The sequence below is a fragment of the Lepidochelys kempii genome, chromosome 20, assembly GCF_965140265.1.
Source record: "Lepidochelys kempii isolate rLepKem1 chromosome 20, rLepKem1.hap2, whole genome shotgun sequence".
Lineage (NCBI taxonomy): Eukaryota > Metazoa > Chordata > Testudines > Cheloniidae > Lepidochelys > Lepidochelys kempii.
Window position 1 is genome coordinate 20,773,400 of NC_133275.1, and position 21,349 is coordinate 20,794,748.

Here is a 21,349-nt window from a genome sequence, read left to right on the forward strand (position 1 = left end):
ATAATTAGGGTATATTTCATATAAAACATGCCATGTAAGATATGTAAAAGGTCATGATTTGCTGAAACCCACTGTTCTGTCAAAATATGTATATCACTAAGTGTGTATGAAGTTATGAGATTTTGCTGTATGGTTGTTACTGAAATATGCTGTAAATTTGTAAATGACATACAAAGGAGGGTGAACCACTCCCAGGAGGGTGTTTAACAACCATTAATCAGTACAATCAATGACAGTTGCACAAGACCACCCCGGGGGATTGCTCAACTCTGTGACTCAGCAAAGCCCACCAGGACTTGTCTCGGCTAGTATTTTCGAGGCACACAGACTGAGGGTATTAACTAAGAGATAGTGGGATCATGCTTTTGTCTTTCTCCTCCCCTACCTATGCCTGAAGCATCAAGAATGCTGGAAAGACAAAGACTTCAACTGAGGGCACTGGTCCCGGGCTTAAGGGAGAAGCCAAGAAAGGGACCGAGAGACTTTGTCCGTTGGACCATATGAACTGGAACCATAAACTCACTGAACATTAAATCTCACCAAATGAGGGTCAATCCATCCTCATCATCGTATCCACTCATTATACTCCACAACTGAACATAGCCATTATATGGACAACATACCCTCATACCTCAATGTCTCTACTTGGACCCGTTAACCTTTTACCCCCAATAGGGGATATTGCAGATTATGTATTCTTTATGCCATCCAATCTTAAACCAAACTTTGCACTCCTTGATAATCTGTACGTTATTCCCTGATAACCAGAAACTTTGACGCTTAAACTCTGTACCATTCACTTTTTTTTTAAAACATCTTAATAAAACTTTTGAACTGTAACATCCAGTGGGGAGTGAGAAAACTGCTTGATCTAAATACTCCCTAGTGTAATTGTGTTTAAGATTTAGACCTTGGTAATTATCTCTGACCTTTTATGCCTGCCACTTATAATCACTTAAAATCTAGCTGTCTGCAGTTAATAAAACTGTTTTATGTTTTACCTAAACAGCGTGTTTTGTTTGAAGTGCTTGGGAAATCTCAGCTCAGTTTACACAGGCAGGTAGGTGCATGTTCTCTCCACTTGAGGGAAGGGTGGACTGGTTAATAAACTTACACTGGTCAGGCTGCTGACCAGAGCAAGATGGTATAGCTCTAGAGAGCTGGTGGGGAATCGACCGGTGCTTGTCTCTGTGTGATTCGTGAGTGGCTCTGGGAGCATTCATGCAATCTAGCTGGGTGTGGGTCTCCATATGCTGTTGTGATGAGTAATAACAGCACCTGGAGGGGTTTGCTGCTGGTCAGTAGTAAAGCATTGTGAGAGACAGCCCAGACTGGAGAGTTAAGGGGGCACAGCAGTACCCCATTTCCAGGTTGTATCCCGGGGACTCCATCACAGTGGATAGAGGGATAGATAGAGAGATGTGGATGGATAGACAGAGGGGTGGGGTAGGTAGAGGGGTGTGGATGGGTGGATGGACAGAGGGGTGAGGGTGGACAGAGGGGTAGATAGAGGGGTGTGGATGGACAGAGGGGTGAGGGTGGATGGAGGGGTAGGTAGAGGGATGTGGATGCAAGGACAGAAAGGTGAGGGTGGATGGAGGGGTCGGTAGAGGGGTGTGGACGGATGGATGGAGGGGTCGGTAGAGGGGTGTGGACGGGAAGACAGAGAGGTGGGGTTGGATGGAGGGGTCGGTAGAGGGGTGTGGACGGGAGGACAGAGAGGTGAGGGTGGATGGAGGGGTCGGTAGAGGGGTGTGGACGGGAGGACAGAGAGGTGAGGGTGGATGGAGGGGTTGGTAGAGGGGTGTGGACGGGTGGATAGAGAGGTGAGGGTGGATGGAGGGGTCGGTAGAGGGGTGTGGACGGAAGGACAGAGAGGTGAGGGTGGATGGAGGGGTCGGTAGAGGGGTGTGGATGGGAGGACAGAGAGGTGAGGGTGGATGGAGGGGTCGGTAGAGGGGTGCGGATGGGTGGATAGAGAGGTGAGGGTGGATGGAGGGGTCGGTAGAGGGGTGTGGACAGGAGGACAGAGAGGTGAGGGTGGATGGAGGGGTTGGTAGAGGGGTGCGGATGGGTGGATAGAGAGGTGAGGGTGGATGGAGGGGTCGGTAGAGGGGTGCGGACGGGTGGATAGAGAGGTGAGGGTGGATGGAGGGGTCGGTAGAGGGGTGCGGACGGGTGGATAGAGAGGTGAGGGTGGATGGAGGGGTCGGTAGAGGGGTGCGGACGGGTGGATAGAGAGGTGAGGGTGGATGGAGGGGTCGGTAGAGGGGTGCGGACGGGTGGATAGAGAGGTGAGGGTGGATGGAGGGGTCGGTAGAGGGGTGCGGACGGGTGGATAGAGAGGTGAGGGTGGATGGAGGGGTCGGTAGAGGGGTGCGGACGGGTGGATAGAGAGGTGAGGGTGGATGGAGGGGTTGGTAGAGGGGTGCGGACGGGTGGATAGAGAGGTGAGGGTGGATGGAGGGGTTGGTAGAGGGGTGTGGACGGGTGGATAGAGAGGTGAGGGTGGATGGAGGGGTCGGTAGAGGGGTGTGGACGGGAAGACAGAGAGGTGAGGGTGGATGGAGGGGTTGGTAGAGGGGTGTGGGTGGGTAGAAGGGTAGGTAGGCAGAGAAAGGGGTTGCACTAGACACACAGCATGTGTGGGGCACATCCATGCAGGAGATCAGTAATGGGGAGTCATTTCCATCACCCACGCTGGGTCACCCCCCTGCAGGAGCACATTCACTCCAGGGTGAGCAGGTCCTTCCTGGGCTCACCCGCCTGTGTGGTGAGCAATGCCCATGGCCCCAGCTCCGCTTGCAGGCTGCCAGAGGGGCTGAGTCATGGACCCGGCAGCTTTTGCTCATAGGTGTGGGAGGATACAGACCTGTCTGTGCACCCCCCCACCCCACCCCACCCCACCCCACCCCGCTGCTCCTGAGCCATCTGGGGCAGAAGGAAATAATTGTGTTGTGACCTCAACTGCCTCCTGACCAAGGGAGAGAAGGCGGCTATGCAGTGTGTGTGTGGGGGGGGGAGGCGGAAGCTCCCTGAGCTGCCCCCCGTCTGTACTTAGCCCCCTCACCTCACCCTGGCTAATGTGTGGGGAGGCCATGCAGAGGGTGGCCCAGGTGAGTTGTGTCTCCAACGTGTGTTACACCCAGGGAGGAGGAATGGGTCAGTGAAGGACATGCCACCTGGCAGAGAGCTCAGGGCACAAGGGCCAGCAGCACACGGGGTCCTTTCTGCTTGAGCCTCTCGGGCTAGGAGCGTGCAGTGGGCTGGAGAGGGACTCTAGTGGTAGTGGGGATTGGGAGTGTCTGAGTGTGAACACCTGGGCTCTCGCCCCAGTTCCGAGAGGGGAGGGGGGTCTAGTGGTAGAGCCAGGGCAGCCGGGAGCCAGGGGTCCTATTCCTAGCTCCAGGGTGTGTCATTAAGAGCTGGGCACTTGGGAGTTGCATTTGTACCAGCCCACTTGTCCCCTGGTGCGCAGGCCCAGCACTACACTTGGCAGCAGGGTCTTCTGGGTAAAGTACTGCATTGTGGGATAGATTTGGGCAAGCCAGCTAGAACCAAATCAGCTGCTGCCACACTCACTGGGAAGCAACTCTTGTCACCCTCAGCAATACAGGCCGGGAACCTGCCGGCTATCGCCAAAGTGGCTAGACCCAAGGGGCCACTCTGGCAGCGTAAAGTGGGTGCGAACCTCCCTCCTGCAGAGGGTCCTTCCTGGCTGGCATAGGGACTCTGCACCCACCCTGCTCCCAGCACAGGCATGGGGTGGATCGGAGGGATGGCCAGAGCACACTGAGCTGTGGCTGATCTCTGAGCCCCAGGAGCCATAGGAGGAAGAGCATGAGTTAGAGCCGCCACAAGGCGGCTCTAACTTATGCACAGCTGCCAAGTTTTGTGCAGCTCCACATGTGACATTTTATGCAAATGATCCCCTGAGCTCATCGGCATGTCTTCAATGAATTTGCAGGTGCTAATACTCCCTGGGGGCGTGTGCATAGAGCTAAACCTCACTGGGCAGGTATACAAGGCTGGGGCAGGGAGGGAGAGTCCTGGCTCCTCAGTGGCATCTAGTGGCTGACAGAAGGTACAGCAGCTGAGACAATGTGTGTGAGATTTCAGGCAGAACAGTGGGCACGTGTGATAGGGACATATGTGCCATATGGGGAGGCACTGAGAGGCAGGGCCCCAATTATGGGGGGTTTAAAGCTACCTTAACCCCAGTGAGGGCCCCAGTATACAGGGCTTGCAAACCCCTATCTGCAGCTTGGGGGTCTGGTTTCCAATGGGAGCCCAGAGACCCCCAATGTCAGGTCCCTTCACAGCTAGCGCAGGGTCTGCCGGCCAGCTAGCACCTGGTCCCAGTCCGAGCCACACTGGCGCCTGTCCCTGGGGCTGGCTGGGGTATTAGCAAGGTCTCCTCTTCCTCCCGCCCAGTCAGGGTGAAAAACAAATCAAGGTGAAAACCCAGCCCAGCCCCCGCTAACCAAAGAAGCCGCTGCAGGAAATAACAGCCAGGAATGTCAAGCTATAAATCGAGTCACCGGCAGATCACAGCTATGAAGTTGGCACAGCAGGAAATCCCTGCTGTGGGTTATTGCCCTCTCTGGATGCTGCCTTTATACACAGGGGACTTATCTAGCTGGGAGGAACAGAGAGTTATTTAGCTACCTTTGGAATGAGCCAGGCAGCAGCTGATTAAGTCTCCTAGCCTAGGAGTGGGGTAGAACTGGCCAACCCTGGCAGTAAGAACCTCCCCCTCCAAAAATTACTGGGCCAGATCCTCAGTTGGTGCAAATTAGTGTCACTCCACTGAATGGGGATCTGGCCCATTGATTCCAATGGAGCAAGGGCCATTTACCCCATGTGGCCCTTTGCATCTGGACCTCTGAGTACAGACCTAATACCCGCTAGATGATCCTTGGTGTGATTGCACTGGGGATGACTGTCCTCTCATTCACACCTGGTGTCAATCAGGAGCCACTCTGCTGGGGTTTGTCAAGTGTTAAGCTGGAGTAAGTGAGATGAGAATGGGGCCCCTTGATTTCACTGGAGCTGCTCCTGATTCCTCAACCCAGTGAGGAAGTGGGATGGATTCTTCTCTCAGTTCGACGGATGTAAATCTTGAGGAACTCCCAAAACACTGATGGAGTTACTCCAGATCCACACCAGCATAGCTCAGAGCAGACTCTAATCCAGCGGGAGGAGAAACAGTCCCTTTTGTTTGTAGAGCCTCGCCTCTCCTTGCTCACCCTGGTGTGAGTCCAGAGTGACCCCACTGGAGCGGATTTTCCTCCTGCGCCAGTGTGTATCTGGAGTAACTCCATGGATTCTGATTTCCCTTTCATTCACTCCACTGTAAATCCGGAGTAACTCCAGGGGGTCTGATTCTCCTCTCCCCTTGTGTAAATTGGGAATAACCTTATTGCTCCCAGTTCTTTGTCTGGTGGATCCAGAATAACGGTTCGGGCTTCCAGATTTACACCCGGAGAGCTGAGCAGGAGCATTGCTTCAGATTTCAACAGGGGGGACTTTGAGTGCTGGTGCAGTGCCCCCATTCTTCAGAGCCGGGGGGGGGGTGAAGCCCCCAAGGGAGGCATGGCATGACAGTGGTCAGCTGGGCCAGATTTGAGTGGCGTGGGACCTCATGCACCAGGTCGCCCTAGCTCTGGGGAGCGGGCGGGGAATCGACTGGTGCTTTTCTCTGTGCGGTCACTCGACCTTAGGGGGGGCGGGTAAGTAACCTCCTTAGCCGAAAATCCTGGGCGCACCTCTGGCGAGAGCCTTGGGGGCGGGGCCTGCTTTCCGGGGTGCTGGTCAGAGTCAATGGTCTGGCAGCCCCTTTGGGCCCTAACCGCGATGAATAACCCTATGGGCCCGCAGAACCCAGTGCTGACGAGCCGCCGGGGCGGGAGAGGCGTGCACAGACCTGCTCCCGCGGCCCCTGGCCCGCCGCAAAGCTCACAGCCTGGCTCGCCTTACAACCCCGCGCGCTGTTTATTTCCTTTCGCCCCGTCTGCCGGCCGCCCGCGGCGTGGAGGTGGCTTTCGTGCATTGCAGGGACGGCTGCGGCCGGCGCTGCCCCTCGCCCGGGCAGGTCTGCGGCGCAAAGGGGGCGAGGCCAGGCGCTGCGCCCAGCTGGAACGCGCCGCGGCCCACGCGCGGCCCTGCAGCCTTGCAGCGCCTCTCCTCTTATGAATGACTCCATTCACGCGGCCCCTCCCACCGCCGCAGGCCCCGCCCCTTCCCCCTTGGAATGTCTGGAAGGCCGCCACCCTTGCTATTGGCCGGCCAAGGCCGGTGGGCGGGGCGCTGGCGGTGGCAGTATAAATAGGGAGCCGAAAGGGGCCGGCGTAGATGCTGTTCGGGGTGGCTGGGTGATGCATGTGCTCGGCGCGGTTTGCTGAGCGGCGGCAGCGGAGCTCAGGCTGCCGGAGCCGCTGAGCCCTCGGGGCGTCCTTTCCTCTGGCCCGTTGAAGTCCGCGATGGAACAAGCGTCTCTGCTCAGCTTTGTTTTCCTGCTGTGCCTTGCGCTGGTGAGGGGAGGGATCTTCCGGCTCCTCCTGGGGGTGGGCGGGCGGATCCTCAGCTGGTGTAAGTCCGTCGCTCCCGTTGACTCGAGGCTGACTCTCACCGGCCGAGGGGCTCGCTTTGGGGGCGTCCAAAGTCTGCGCCGCTGTCTAGGGAGCCGGTTTCCATAGGGGGCAACTTCTGAGGGATCCCAGCTAAGGAGCTGGGTCCTGTTGAGACCTGATCTGGCCTTTCCTCGCCTGGACTTCACGCAGCGCTGGGTGTTCTGCAAACCTGGCTACTGACGTGTTTTTTCTTTGAGGTGCTTAACTTTAGGTTCCTGAATCTGGGGATTTTTCTGCTCGATGCTCCTCTCCATCAGTGGGCGTGACACTGGTTTAGGTTAGCTGAAGATCCGGCCTCCTGAGCTCACTTGCTTTGGTGTAAACCTGGAGTCACTTCCTGTGCTGCTGCTCTAGATTTAAACTAGTGTAAACAAGATCAGGAGTCACTCCAGTGGGATCTGTGCTAGCCTGAGAGCAGAATTTGATCCTGAGGTGTTCGTTTTTTTTTCTTCTAAATTACTTCCCTAAATCCCTTATCTCGTCTCTGTCTCGATGGTGGTGACTTTGATCCTGGCTGGATTTTTATTGTTGAGGTTTAGTGGGGGGGGAGGGGGGGAAATGCAGATCCTCTGAGAAATGCAGCTGCACCTAGGAAACTATTTTAGTGCCACCTCCCATAAAAAGAGGCCTCGCTCATCCATCCCAAAATAGTCCCTCTTTGAAGTGCTTGCCCAGCTTTTTGGGGGGAGGGGAATGTTTGGACTCAGCAGGGCTTGTCTATTTAAAACCTCCAAAACCTTTTTGTAGGACCTACAAAAATGTTGTTGTTCTGTCCCTCTTCCCCACCTCTAACATGGCGTCTATTCAAAACCAGCTGGGACTCCTTTTTTTCTAGGTCTTGCCAAAATATTATCCCTCATCCAAGGGCTTTCTTTGCCTGTAGGTGGCGTGTCGTTGCCCTCTGCAGTGTCTTTGCCCCCCCAGCCCACCCCATTGTGCTCCTGGGGTCAGCATGGTGCTTGATGGCTGCGGGTGCTGCAAAATCTGTGCCAGGCAGCTGAACGACGACTGCAGCAAACACTGGCTGTGTGACCCCCACAGGGGGCTCGAATGCAACTTTGGAGCGGACCCGTTGGCCAGCAAGGGCATCTGTCGGGGTAAGCAGGCTGCTGGGACTGGCACAGGGTGTGTGGGGTGGGGGGCACATCCTCATTTACTTTCTGTCTACATCTCTGGGGGGGGTACCCTGATTCCAGATCATCAGGGAGGATGGGGGGCAAATACCCCCACCCCAATATAAACTCTGCTTGTGACAATCCCCCCACCCTAAAAGAGTGAGATGAACCCCCACATACAGACCCTGCTGGCAACACCCCCGTCCCTCTGGTTCTTGAGCTAAATAAGAGGATCTTTTTTTAATGTAGGGGACAATGAACTCTTTTCCCCTCCTCCCCCACAGTCCAACAGATCTAGCCCCTGTCCTCGCCTAGGAAAGGTGTTAATTGGGTACCAAATTGGCATGGAGGAGGTGTCCACCTGTCTGAACTGGTGGAATTCCCATCCCAGGGGTAATGACAGGGCCTAGGGTGTCTCCTGGAGCCTCCCTGTCAAAGAGCAAAGTGGTGGTACTGTAGGTCCTTCAGTAACCATGCCCAGCTGATGCACTGCACAGGGCAGGTGGGGAGAGGAGCCCAGGACAGTGGAGGGGGCCTGTCACTGATGCTCCACCAACCCCTATGATTGACTGACACACACCCCACCCGCCCCAGCACCAACTTCCCAGGCTCTATTCCAAGCGGGGGGGGGGGGGGGGGTTCATGCCAGCCCCATGGGGCAGTGGGATGGGTGAGTGCCTGCCCCACAGGAGTCCAGGATGGTGTAAATGGGGGGACGGGGTCTCCCTTTGAGCTCTCACTGGCTGAGAAGGCAATCCGGCTCAGGGTGTCTTGAAAACCCATCTCCCCTGCCATGCTGGAGCTGACTGCCTTGGGGAGACTGTCTCCCTTGATCACGTGTGTGTCAATAATACCCTGGTGTGACAGAGGATGGGGGATGGCTGGCTTAGGAGTGGGGACACACGTGTGCTTCTCTTGGATTCAACCCCCATGTACATCTGGAGGGCAGGGCAGGGGGCATGGCACAGAGCCCAGAAAGAGAAGTTCATTCAGCAGCCTGTTCAAGCATGGGGAGACCGAAGAGCAAGGCGTCCCCCCTGCTGGCTTGGGGTGGGAGAGCGTCGCTGACCTGTGCCCCCCTGCCCGAGTGTGGATGGGCTCAGGTCCAGGTCCAGAGGGGGGGTGGTGGGAAATCTGGAGCCTGTGAGCTCAGGGCTCAGGAATGTGTCCAGGAGAGTGAAAAGCCGGGCCAGGGATCCAGAGCCAGCCACATTCCTGCAGGGATTGTACATTTGCCCCTCCATCCTTGGAAATCTGCCCCCCTCACCCTTTTCTCCTGTGGGGGTGGGGGAGGTAATTTTTCCCCTGGTCCTGGCGGGCAAGGGAGCCTGAATCCAGCATGAGGGTCTCTTTTTTTTTTTTTTTTTTCTTTTCCCCTGCTGTTGCAACACGATCCATTCCTGGCCCTTGTGATCCCGGCCCACATCCTGTTTTCCGGAGCTATTTAAAGCTGGGGCTCCTCTCTAAAATCTCTTGCTCCTGGGCCCTTAAGGGGAGCAGCAGCCTCAGTCCCTGCTCCAACACTTGGGTCTGGCCCAATGGTGTGGTCTAAGGATGAAGCACCTGTACTCCCCTGCCCCACACACCCTCCCTCCCCCCCCAAGATCCATCCACGTCCTTCATCCTGCAAGGTCACTCAGCATCAGCAGCTCCCATTGGCCTCTCCAGGGCCTGGAATGCTCTGGCGATGGGCTGTGAATTCCCTTAGAGGTGAGGTTCCTTCCTTATTTTGGGGGGCACCCTAGTCACCACGCTTAAAGGACCCCTGCCACAGGAGGGGGCTCCAGCCCTGGACCTCTGATGGGAATGGTCCAATCCTGAACCATGCTGTGCCCCCCCTTAACAGGCTTGACCCCCCCCAAGTCCTCTCTAGTCCCCAGTGCAAGATGCCCCAAGTCTCTAATCAAATCTGATGCCTGCACAACAATCCCCAGCTGGGCATAGGCCTGTGCCAGGAGGTAAGGGCATGGATGCCCAAGCACCATGCTATAGCTGCACCAGGGTGCTGCTGACCCCCAGTCCATGTGGAGCAACTGATGCTGCAAGTTGTCTGGCCACTGCCGTGGTTCTGCCCCTCTCCCACAATGCAATGCTTCTGAGCAGCAAAGTACCCGGAGACCCTTGTTGCTCTGGGGCCACAATGCCAAGCCAGCATGTGGCTTTGGAGGGGTGGGGGAGTTAGGAGCTGGGCAGACCAGCAGTGGGTTCCTAGGACATTTGGCTATCTTGACATGAAAGAGGTGGAGGGATCCACTAGGGAGTGGGTGCCCCTCTTGGGCAGCTGACTAAGGAGCCTCTTGGGGGCCCTGCTGTGTCCCCAGCCAAACAGGAAGGCCGGACATGCCAGTACAACGGGCGGATCTACCAGAACGGTGAGAACTTCCAGCCCAGCTGCAAGCACCAGTGCAGCTGCATTGACGGTGCTGTCGGCTGCCTGCCCCTGTGCCCCCTGGAGATGCCCCTGGCCTCCCTCAGCTGCCCTGACCCACAGCTGCTCAAGGTGCCTGGCCAGTGCTGCAAGAAGCTTGTGTGCGGCAAGGGGGCTAAGAGGTTTGGGGAGGTCTCCTTTGAGGGCAGGGAGACCAACAGCAACGAGCTTGTCTACGTGGGCAAGGATGGGCACTGGAAGAACCTGCCAGGTGAGTGCATGAGGGGTGGGCACCAGATAAAGGGCTGGGGAGGGGGTGCCCACCCACCAAGGAGCCCAGGATGAGATGCCAGGGCTGGACAAGAAGTGGTGGGTGTTGTGGGATAACCCCTGATTTGTAGGGTGCTATCACCAGCTAGCAACAAGCTCAAGTCTGATGTACCCGTCCTGGTAGGGTGACTAGGAATGGTGCTTCACCCACCTCCCCAGGCTAATGCTCCAACTCCTCCTGTCATTTAGCCTGATTGTCTGTTCTGGGAGAAAATCTCTCCTCCCTCCCCCCACCAGCAGGGAACTTCCTCAACTGGTAGAAGGGCTCTGCTCTCACACTAGGGAATGGATCAGGGCACAGCCAGAGCCTGTTGTGCTGCGGCTAGTCTCTGCTCCCCAGGGACCACAGAGGGGCAGAGCGTAAATTAGAGCAGCCTCTAGGCAGCTCTAAATGCACATCTGTGGCTGGACTGGAAGGTATCTTTGCCTCCAGTTTCCCCACATTGCATAGGCTGGGTGCATGCTTCCGTGCATACTTCATTTAGACTGGGACCCTGCTGGCTGCAGTAGGAACATAAGGCTGGAGGCTAGTCCCTGCCCCAAGAGTTGGAAATCCACATTGGCTGTTTGAGTGCCCAGGAATGGCAGGTGCTGTGGTCAATGGCACCCAAAGGGCTCGGTTCACCGCTGCTGGGAAGCAGTGGCAAAGTTAGTAGGAGGGTGTGGGGAGCAGGGCATGGCAGCCTCTAGGGATAAGTGTGGTGCCTTTTCAAGTGGATTATGCAATTGACAGGAGGGGGCACCTGCCCCCCATTTTCCCATGGGGCCGGAGAGTGCGCTTGCCTGGCAGCAACAGTGCCTGTCCCTGGGGCTGGGCCTGGCTCCCTGCTCCTGGTGGTGTGATGTGGTGCACAGGGTCAGGTGACACCCCACCATCATCCCCAAGGGCCAGCGGGGCCAAACCTGCATGGCACTGTGACCCCATGTGCCAGGCTGCAACACAGGGAGCTGAACCCAGCCCCGTGGGCAGGAGCTGCTGCTGGGTGCCCCACCAGTGACCTGTTGCACCCCCGGTTGCAAATCCTGGCTTGGCCACCCCTCAAGAGGCGGCCCAACTGGCCATCAGCTGAATTCCCCTCTGCAAGTTCAAGAGGGCAGCAGAGGAAGCTGCGTAACCAGCCCCCAAATCCAGGGGTGCTGGGCAGGCAGAGTCCCTGGGGCAGTGCAGGACTTAGGGTCTGCTGTGAAGGGGTCATGAGCAGGTTGCACTTCCATTCTCCCCTTCTAGGACCAGCTCCAGAGTTGGGAATGGGGCAGGACAGAGACGGCAGCTTTAGTCGGTTGCCCTATATACCTTGCAGCTCATGCCAAGCTTCTAGGCCTGGCTTTGCTGCGGGAGCGTGTGACTGAAGGGCAACCTGAAATTCCCAGGTCCTGGCTTGATGGCAAGCACCCCCTGCTGGTGAGCCTGTGTATTAACTGGGCTCCCTCTCTCCTTCTCCAGCCTGGGCACCTCTGTTCAAGGCCCATTCGGTGCTGAGGAAATGCCTAACCCAGACTACGGACTGGTCTCCCTGCTCCAAGACGTGTGGCCTGGGTGCCTCCACCCGGGTCACCAACAACAATCCCCAGTGCAAGCTGGCCAAGGAGACGCGGCTGTGTCAGATCCGACCCTGCAGCCAGCCTGATTTCACCAAGCTGAAGGTGGGGCTGGGATCCCTACCTGTGGGGCAGTGGGGGGGATAGGCTGGGAGGTCCTTGACCTTGCCAAGGGAGGTGGGGACAGCCTCTAGAAGTGGTGTTGGAACAAGGAGCTTGCTATCCTAGCAAAGGACTCCAGGGGGGTGGGGGTGTTTCAGGAGGGGCTAGGAATCAGGACTCTTGGGGGGGGGGGTATCTCCTGCTCCAGGGGAGTGGCATCTAGTGGTTAGAGCAGAGCTGGTAGGGGAGGACTCTTGAGTTCTCTCCCTGGTGCTGCCACTGGCTCACTGTGGCCTTGAATCATAGAATATCAGGGTTGGAAGGGACCTCAGAAGGTCACCTAGTCCAACCCCCTGCTCAAAGCAGGACCAATCCCCAATTAAATCATCCCAGCCAGGGCTTTGTCAAGCCTGACCTTAAACTTCTAAGGAAGGAGATTCTACCACCTTCCTAGGTAACGCATTCCAGTGTTTCACCACCCTCCTAGTGAAAGTTTTTCCTAATATCCAATCTAAAGCTCCCCCACTGCAACTTGAGACCATTACTCCTTGTCCTGTCCTCTTCTACCACTGAGAACAGTCTAGATCCATCCTCAATCATTTTTGTTGCCCTTTGCTGGACTCTCTCCAATTTTTCCACATCCTTCTTGTAGTGTGGGTCCCAAAACTGAACACACTACTCCAGATGAGGCCTCCTCAATCTCAAATAGAGGGGAACAATCACGTCCCTCAGTCTGCTGGCAATGCCCCTACTTGTATATCCCAAAATGCCATTGGCCTTCTTGGCAGCAACGGAACACTGTTGACTCATATCCAGCTTCTCGTCCACTGTAACCCCTAGGTCCTTTTCCTCAGATCTGCTGCCTAGCCATTCAGTCCCTAATCTGTAGCGGTGCATTGGATTCCTCTGTCCTAAGTGCAGGACCCTGCACTTATCCTTATTGAACCTCATCAGATTTCTTTTGGCCCAATCCTCCAATTTGTCTAGGTCCCTCTGTATCCTATCCCTGCCCTCCAGTGTATCTACCACTCCTCCTAGTTTAGTATCATCCGCAAATTTTGCTGAGTGCAATCCACACCATCCTCCAGATCATTTATGAAGATATTGAACAGCTGGGGAAGATCCTTCCCCCCTCAGTTTCTCCATTTGTCAACTGGAGATCAAAAGGGTTGCTAAAGCCCCATCTCCACATGGAGACTGTATCCAGGGCCCAACACAGCACTAAAGGCAGGGGCGGGTCTGGTGTAGAGCTAAGGGGCTGATGCAGGGTCACACTGGGCTGGCTTCTGGGGGTTGGGGATGCAGGTCAGGGTCATGAGGGTCTAGACCCTCTGCTGGTATAAATGGCTCCATTGAAGTCCAGGCTTCCCCGCTAGGGAGCTGGAGACTTAGCCCAGCCTTTGAGTGATGGGTTGGATCCCAGCCAGTGCTGGGAGTGTCTGTCCTGCCACAGGCAAACTGCGCTGAGCCCCAGTGCACCCATTCCTAGGAGTCCCTCCTCATATCCCCTCCCCAGACACAGCTGAGGCCTAGCATACTCATTCCACTCTGGGTGCATCCAACTGAGTCCCCCATCCCCCTCTTGGCTGAGACCTGGCAAACTCATGCCACACTGCAGCTGTAGATATTGGGGCCCTTATAGCTGTCTGACATGCAGGCAGCTCCTACTCCCGCCACATTCTCCCTTCCCCCTCCAGCTGCATCTAACTGGGGTGTTTCCCTCCCCCCCCGCAGAAGGGCAGGAAGTGTCTCCGGACCCAGAAGGCGCAAGAGCCGGTGCATTATGTCTATGCCGGCTGCAAGAGTCTCCGCAAGTACCAGCCCAGCTACTGCGGCTCGTGCCTGGACGGGCGCTGCTGTGTGCCCCTGCGCACCCGCACCCTGGCTGTGCCCTTCCACTGCCCCGATGGGGCCTCCTTCACGCACAGCGTCATGGTGATCCACTCGTGCCAGTGCGGGCCGGCTCACTGCCAGCCCCTCAACGAGCCTGCCATGCATCCCCAGCACCGGCTAGATGAAGACACACACAAGTTCCTGGAGTGAGCTGTGCTGGCAACCCAGAACGGGCGAGGTCCTGGCGATGGCGTGGCGGGAGGGATGCCCCCTGCTCAAAGGACACTTTAAGGACTTGGATCTCAGCCCTAGATTGGGGGGTCTCTAAGTTGATGGGTGGAGGGCAGGCCTAGGGAGCTATTGACCCACATGGCAGCCCCTTTCTATCCTGTATTTCCACTCGTGACCCCCCCCATTTCCTATCCCATAGTGTCTCTTTCCACCTGTGCCCCTTCATGTGCCCCACTTCCCTTACCTACCCCATGGAACCCTGCTGTGCACCCCCACTTCCTCCTGGGGGTGGGAGTATCTCACCACATCTTCCCCCCAACACACTGTCTGCCTCTGCCTTGTGCACACTCATTGCCCCCTGGTGGTGAGCCCCCAATGGACACCCTCTCCATCCCTGGTGGAAGAGAGTAGGTGTCATTTGAACCACATGGGGGGCAATATACAGCTGCCCCACCCTCTAATAATCCAAAGGGTTCTTCTCTCTCCCCCCAGCCTCATTAAGCACTTTTAATTATACCCTGGATGCCAGGAGCCAAGGGGTTGGTGGTCCCATGGGAAGGATGCAGAGGAGGGTGTCTAAAGAGTTTCATGCCTGTTCTATCGCCCCCTGCTGGGCTGTTTTGTACTCACAGGCACAGCAATGTTGCACTTGCTGGGGGGGAGGGGGAGAATTGTTTAGGGGAAATTGTTTTGTTTTTCTTTAGCACACACCCAGCTTCAAACTCGGCTTGGAGCGATGGCTGTTGGCTTCATAAGGAAGCCCATCTCATCTGTCACCCCTTCTTGCTGTCTTCCCCTCCTTGTTAATTAACGATGCCTGCTTTCTCTCTCCCCCTCCATGGGGGGGATGGAGGGGGCAATTTATAGTGACTGTCACCATGATTGAAAGTCCTTTCTCTCTCTTGCTGGCGGGTATAATTGCTTTGTGGGGGAAGGGGTATCCCCAGACCCTCTGCAAACTCGTATCTCCATCAGAATGTGTTTCTCTTTTCTTCCCCCCACTCAAAAAACAAACAAAAAACTGGAAGGGAGTTTAGAAGCTGGTATTCTGCTCCAGTTGCTGGCTGGATAACTAGCTGCAAATGTCAGATCTGGATCCACCAAACCCTTTAAAGTTTATGGGGCTCTTCTGAACCACCCCACCAGCCCAGCTGTCTGTTCTCTGCTTAGTTTGGCTTAGAACAGGAATGGCATATGAGGGGAGGGCAGCTCTGTTTCTCTCATAAATACCCTCCCCCATCATCCTGCCATTATCTCCTGATCCAGAGGAGTTTATTCAGGATTCCCCCTTCAGTGCATCTAACTAAGCTTGGCAGCATTTGATTTTAATTTCAATAGATAATGCTTGTTTGGTTTTTTAAAAAAAGACGTTTACAGTTGTGGGAAATTATGGAGGGGGATCAGACAAGGGGGGGGTCAGATGCTAATTACAGTAGATGTTGAGATTCGAAAAGTTAACGGTGAACAAGCTTTAAAACACAAATGGCCAACACCCTATGTCAAACTCTACACAGGAAACTGCCTTAAATCAAACTCAGGAGTTCTCAAGCAGCGCGTTTCAGCTGTGGCCGGTCGTCACTGATAACTGACTTGTACCAAAGCTATTTTTTGTGGGTTTGTGTGACTGGTGTAATTCATGTTTGCTGACATTTATCCCTAGAAATCGAATCCTTCCAAGCCTCCCTGTAACCCACCCTGAGCAGCGTTGTCGCCCTCTCGGCCCTTATCCATGGGCAGGGGCTCATAAGTGCTACACCGCAGTCAGAGTAGCCACTCCTGCTTCTAGATTCCCTGCTTTTGCCCTGGTTGGGGGCATCTCATCAGAGGCAGCCTCCCCTTGTCTTGTGAGGTTAAGCAGCTACTAAAGAGTTAATGGCGCTTGGTAGCCTGGGGGTGGGGCTACGGGGTCTCTGTTCTATGTCCAGGTCAGTGGCTACCTGCCAGCCTGGCTGTTTCTCTGTGTCTAAGGTGGACGGAGCCCGGTTTATGGGGAGAGGTGATATGTATTTATCACAATAAAAGCTGCTTATTTTTTTATTTTTGGATATAACTAATGGAGTCTAGGGCTTGGGGGGTTTATTTGTTTTTTTTAATTTACACAATAAAACAAAGTTTATTTTATAGAAAACTCAGCTGTGGCTAGTTTGGAGGTTTGCTTGGTTTTTTTCCCCAGTGAGTGTCTGCACCCCGGGGCAGAAAGAAGAGCAGGTGCTTCTGGGCTGCAGCTTGCCCGAAGGATCAGGGCCCTTAGGCTTGGTCTAAGCAACAAGCTGGACTGATTAGATCACGTTCATACTAGCAGCCCTTTCCCCCTACTGCTATATCACCAAAGCACTAGTCGTGTGGATATGGCTGGCAGTGAGGTCTAGTGAGTGGATCACCAGGCTAGGTGCTGGTCCCAGCTCAGCCATTGGCTTGCTGGGTGACCTTGGGCAAGTCACGTCCCTGCTCCATGCCTCAGTTTTCCCATCAGTGCAATGGGGATAATGATCCCAAACTCCTTTGTAAAGTGCTTCAAGAGCTACTGCTGGAAAGTGCAAGGTAAGTTAGGGGTTGCTATACTGGCAAAAGGGCTCCCAGTCTGGCTGCAGCAGGGCTGTGCACGGTGCTGCTACAGTGAAGCCTCCCCCTGCCCCACCCTTGACCAGAGCAACCTATCCTGGTAACAGGGCAGCTCTGCAGGCAAAGTGAGTCTATGCTAGGAGCTCATGCCAGCAATGCTCTGTCCTCACCGCACCCCTGAGTGATGCCAGCAGAAGTCAGTAGCGTAGACCTGCTTTAACTCTTTGAGTTGTAGTTATGCCTAGGATCTTAGCTGTGGGCCAGGCCCCCAGGGGGCTAGGTGCTGTACAGTATCAGGTGTCTTACAGCAGTGCCTAGGATCTCAGCTGTGGGCCAGGGTGCTAGGTGCTGTATGTTATTTGGTGTATTACAGCAGTGCCTAGGAGCCCTGCCATGGACCAGGCCCCCAGGGGGCTAGGTGCTGTACGAACACAGACCAGAATGACACTCCTTGCCCCACAAAGGTCACAGTCCCCATAGAGTTCTGTCCCCAGTGCGGGTGCTCCCTGGGTGATGCAGCTTTCACATTGAAATAGGAGCATGCACATTTGGGGGTAGGTTATACAGGTTTAATCCAACGGGTGTAACTCTGCCTGGATACTCTTTTTTTTTTTTATGTAGGTTTAAATCTAGCACCGGCCAGGGCTGAACAGGGGTTTTTGTATATCGGGGGGAGGGGGTTATACCGAGGCTGCTCATTCAGTTATAATCTTTCCTAGCCCTTTCTGGGGTAGATCTGAGTGCTTTACAAAGGAGCTCAGTGCCATCCCCATTGTATGGATGGGGAAACTGAGGAAACAGAGTGGGGGGAAGTGACTTTTCTGAGGTCACCCAACACGGTGGGCAGTGCCAGGCCAGCACTGTACCCACTAGGCCACTCTGCTTCCTCTGAGTAAGGATGCAGTTTGAGCAGGATGAAGGTGTGCTCATAGATTCCAAGGCCAGAGCGGACCACAGTGGTCACATGGTCTGACCACCTGCTTAACACAGGCCGTAGGATGGCCCTGAATTAATGCCCATTGAAGTGCAAAAGCTGGGGTTGAGCTGCAGCATGTCTCTCCTAAAAACCATTTAATCTTGATTTAAAGATTTCCAGTGAGGAAAAATCTGCTCTAGCCCTGGGTGAGCTGTTCCAAGGGTGAATGACCCTCACTGATACCAAAAATGGTTCTTTATTTTTGGTGTGAATTTTGTCTAGCTTTAACTTCCAGCCTTTGGATTTCGTTAGATGTTTGTCTGCTGCACTGAAGAGCCCATCAGCAAATTTCTCTTTCCCCTGTAGGTACTAACAAATGGCAATCTAGTCACCCCTTCAACCGCCTCCTTGTTAAATTAAATAGATTGAGCTTCTGGAGTCTATCACTAGAAGGCAGGTTTGCTAATCCTTCAGTCCAGAAGTCCCCAAACTGGGGGGCATCCTCCTGGAGGGGTGTGGAGGGCCTTGGTCAGCCCCCATGAGGGTGGGGAGGGAGCACCACCCAGCCCTGTCCCATCCCCACGTATGGCTCTGCATTGGCCAAGGGCCCAACTGCTGGCCCCCACTACAGCCTGGCTGCAACCCTGCTCCTGCCCCCAGCCTCGGCCCCTGGCCCTGGCTCCCTTCCCTGCCTGGGACTGAGAGCGGAGCTGTGCCTGGGTGCTGCTGCTGCTCCTCCTTTCCCATCCCTAGTCCTGGCCCCCTTCCCCCATCCATGTTCCCCCAGCTGCAGCCGTGCTCCTGGCCTGAGCCTGGCATGGGGGGTATGTACAGGGATAAGGAGGGGTGTGACCCTTAAAAGTTTGGAGACCACTGCTCTAGTCGTTCTGCTGGGTCATCTCTGAATCCTCCCCCATGGCCCCGCAGCCAGCCTTCGCAAACTTTAGCAACCAGAACTGGCCATGTTATTCCAGCAGCGGTCACACCGGTGCCAAACAGAGGAATTGAATGTCCTTGCTATGGATCAATACTTCCTGTTTACACAGCCACGGGATTGCACTAGCCCAAATAACGGGCTAAGCTATACAGGTGCCTAGGGTTGCCAACTGTGGTTGGACAAATTCCTGGGGGTTTCATCACATGTCATAATCTTTAATTAAAGATTAATCTTTAATTCCTGGAGACTCCAGGACAATCCTGGAGGGTAGGCAACCCTGCTGGTACAACTGGGCCCATACTGGGGGGGGGGGGTTGTACCCCAGTTTCCAAAGGGATCGTAGTTAAATCAATATAATACTGCTTCAGGCTCTGTCTGTCTACTGGAGATGCTTGTGTCTGTATATTTAAGCAGGTTAAAGGACTAGAGTCCAGGTATGGGCCAGCACAGGTTTTAACTAACGAGTTCTAAGCCCCGTCTACACTAGGAGGGGCTCACTGGCGAGGTGCTAATACCCCCTCAGTGAGGAAAACAGGCTCTACAGGCAACGCACAACCACTCTCGCACAGCTGTGTCTACACTAGGGCATTTGCTGGTCTAGAAACGTCCCCCGTCCCCCCCCCGACAATGCTATATGGGCATACGTTCCTAAAATAGACCTGGCTTAGGGCAGCGGCCCCCATGCTGTTTGCTGAGCAGCCCCTGGAGTAGGAACGCTCCCCCGCAAGGGGGATGCATCAGCAGTGAGAGACGATGAACGTGTCATTCCTCACCCACCCAGACGGAGAATGGAGCAGGCAGGACAGATGCCTGATGCACGGCTGGGGGGCACCCCAATGCCACGGTGATGGACGTGGTATAAGGACCTGTTGAGACTAGGGTCCTTCTCAGATTGGGCCTGAGTGAGGGTGGTTGGGGGTTGGATTAGACCCTCCCCCTCTAGTGGTGGTGGGCCTGATGGGCCTGATTCAGCCCCGGCCTGCAAACCTGGCTCTTAGCTCAGGCCCCAGAGGCTCACGTGTTAAGAGCCAGAGATCCTAGGTTCAGCTCCTGAGGGGGGCCATGGCCCAGTTTAGGCCTGGGTGAGGGAGGGGAGGTGCCCCATGGCTTGGCCTAGGTCATTCCCAGGGGGTGGTATTCTGTTAGGAGGGAAGTATCCCACAGCCCAGCCTTTGCTTGTGGAGGCGACAGGACCTTTTTGAACTACAGCTCCCCCGCTTTGCTCCTGCAATGATGAGGCGCACCCCCACTGAACCCGCAAACCTCAGGGCCGAAGCCCAGGCCCCGCCCAAGGAGCCGAAGGAGGAGCTCCACTAGCCGGCAGTAGTAGCAGGCTCTTACCCACTTGTGCAGACCAGCCACTGGGGCAGGAGTCACAACCCTCGCGGCCCCGCCGGTGGGTTGACAGCTCTGGGGCTGCTGCAGCCGCTGCCTGCTAGGGGAGAAGCCGGACATTTCGTCCGAACGGGTTCAAACACACGGGTGCAGGGGGCGGATGAGCTGGTGGTTGCTTGAGTTGTGGCTGTTTTTAGAGATGCCCATTGTGTGGGGCTGGGGTTCCCAAAGGGCTCAGCCAGCAGCAGCTCCCCAAGACTCCAGGGCATTTCCCCCGCCCCCGGCATTGAGAACAACTGTACCAGGGCCCGGAGATGCCAGGGGTGGGGGCGTGTGCGTGTCACACTGCAAAACCATCTGGGAGCAGCTGAGTAGCGAAGCAGCCCCACCCCCCCTCGGTAAGGCCAATGTCAGCAGCATTGACAGCACCCCAGACCTCCAGCTAGAGCCCTGACGTGTACTTGGGGGCCCACAGTCACATTACACCTTGAGCTACCAGTGCAGGGAGGGCCAGCTCCCACGGCAGGCCTGCTGCAGTGTGTGGCTTTGCACATGCATGGGTGCGTGCACGTGCGACTGGCCGAGCAGGCCTGCAGCGGGCGTGTGCACCCGTGTGTGTTGCCGGAGCTGACAGCAGGTGGTGCTGTCGCTTTACAAACCTGTGTGAGGGGCCCAATGATTCTGAATTCCAACACCCCCCCCCCCCCACATACACATACACCCCACACTCCCCCCGCTGGACCCCAGGGAGGCAAATCTGGACTGTTCTGCCTTGAGGCATCTGTGGGGACAGAGAGGGTGAGGCGGGGAGGGCAGTGCTGAGAGCCGGCACCTGGCTGCGGGCGGGGTGGCCGTCTGCGTGGTGATGGGGGTGGGGGGGGGGCCACCGGCTGCCACCCAGCTCTCTGCATTTGGCAGGGGGCTCAGTCAGAGGCGTCTCCAATAACATGCCCCGGACCCCTGCAGCCCAGAGAGACTGAGAGTACCAGCCTCCGCCGGGCAGCTGGACAGGGACGGGCATGGGGGCGGGGGGGCGTCTCCTGGGCTCCTGCGGGGTGCGGTGCCCCCTTGCTTGCCCTCCCTGCCCAGGCTGAGATGCCTGCCTCTCGGAGACAGTGGCCATGTCCATGCAGTGCACTTGGTCCCCTGCCCTGGCATCCGGGTGACTGCCTCTTACGAGGGTGGGGGATGAAAGGGAAGAGGCAGTGGGGAAGGGATATGGGGCGGGAGAAAGGGAAACTCAATCTGTCCGGGGAAACCTTCCTAGCAGTGCAATCTCTGCCTTGGGGTGTGGATGGAACAGTCTCCCAAGGGAAGGGCTAGTGTGTGACCCCTACAGTACAACCTGGGCTGGAAGAAACTGTCTCCTGTTTTATATGTTTAGTCCATGTGCTCTGGCAAACATAAGTCCAAGCATCATGTTGGTGGGGGCGGGCACTGCTGAGTCCC

At 55.9% G+C, this 21,349-nt stretch overlaps 1 protein-coding gene across 2 annotated transcripts; it reads left to right on the forward strand.

The window, feature by feature from the left end:
- The first annotated feature begins 5,677 nt into the window (after positions 1 to 5,677).
- Positions 5,678 to 16,219, forward strand: LOC140900642 (CCN family member 1-like). 2 transcript variants are annotated; one of them, XM_073318203.1, is made up of 5 exons: positions 5,678 to 5,732; positions 7,516 to 7,729; positions 10,069 to 10,386; positions 11,890 to 12,089; positions 13,821 to 16,219. In XM_073318203.1, the coding sequence occupies exons 2-5, from the start codon at positions 7,585 to 7,587 to the stop codon at positions 14,127 to 14,129; spliced, it is 972 nt and encodes a 323-aa protein (XP_073174304.1). In that variant the 5' UTR covers positions 5,678 to 5,732; positions 7,516 to 7,584; the 3' UTR covers positions 14,130 to 16,219. The 2 variants fall into 2 exon arrangements, with proteins under 2 accessions (XP_073174304.1, XP_073174303.1); XM_073318202.1 differs by lacking the exon at positions 5,678 to 5,732 and adding an exon at positions 6,373 to 6,533.
- The last annotated feature ends 5,130 nt before the right edge of the window (positions 16,220 to 21,349 follow it).

Bases quoted from the DNA above. Each gene is read 5' to 3' on its own strand.
- LOC140900642 (XM_073318202.1), top strand. From the start codon at position 6,483: ATGGAACAAGCGTCTCTGCTCAGCTTTGTTTTCCTGCTGTGCCTTGCG. The intron at 7,730-10,068 runs GTAAGCAGGCTG...CTGTGTCCCCAG, and splicing joins CAGCAAGGGCATCTGTCGGG to CCAAACAGGAAGGCCGGACA. The intron at 10,387-11,889 runs GTGAGTGCATGA...CTCCTTCTCCAG, and splicing joins GCACTGGAAGAACCTGCCAG to CCTGGGCACCTCTGTTCAAG.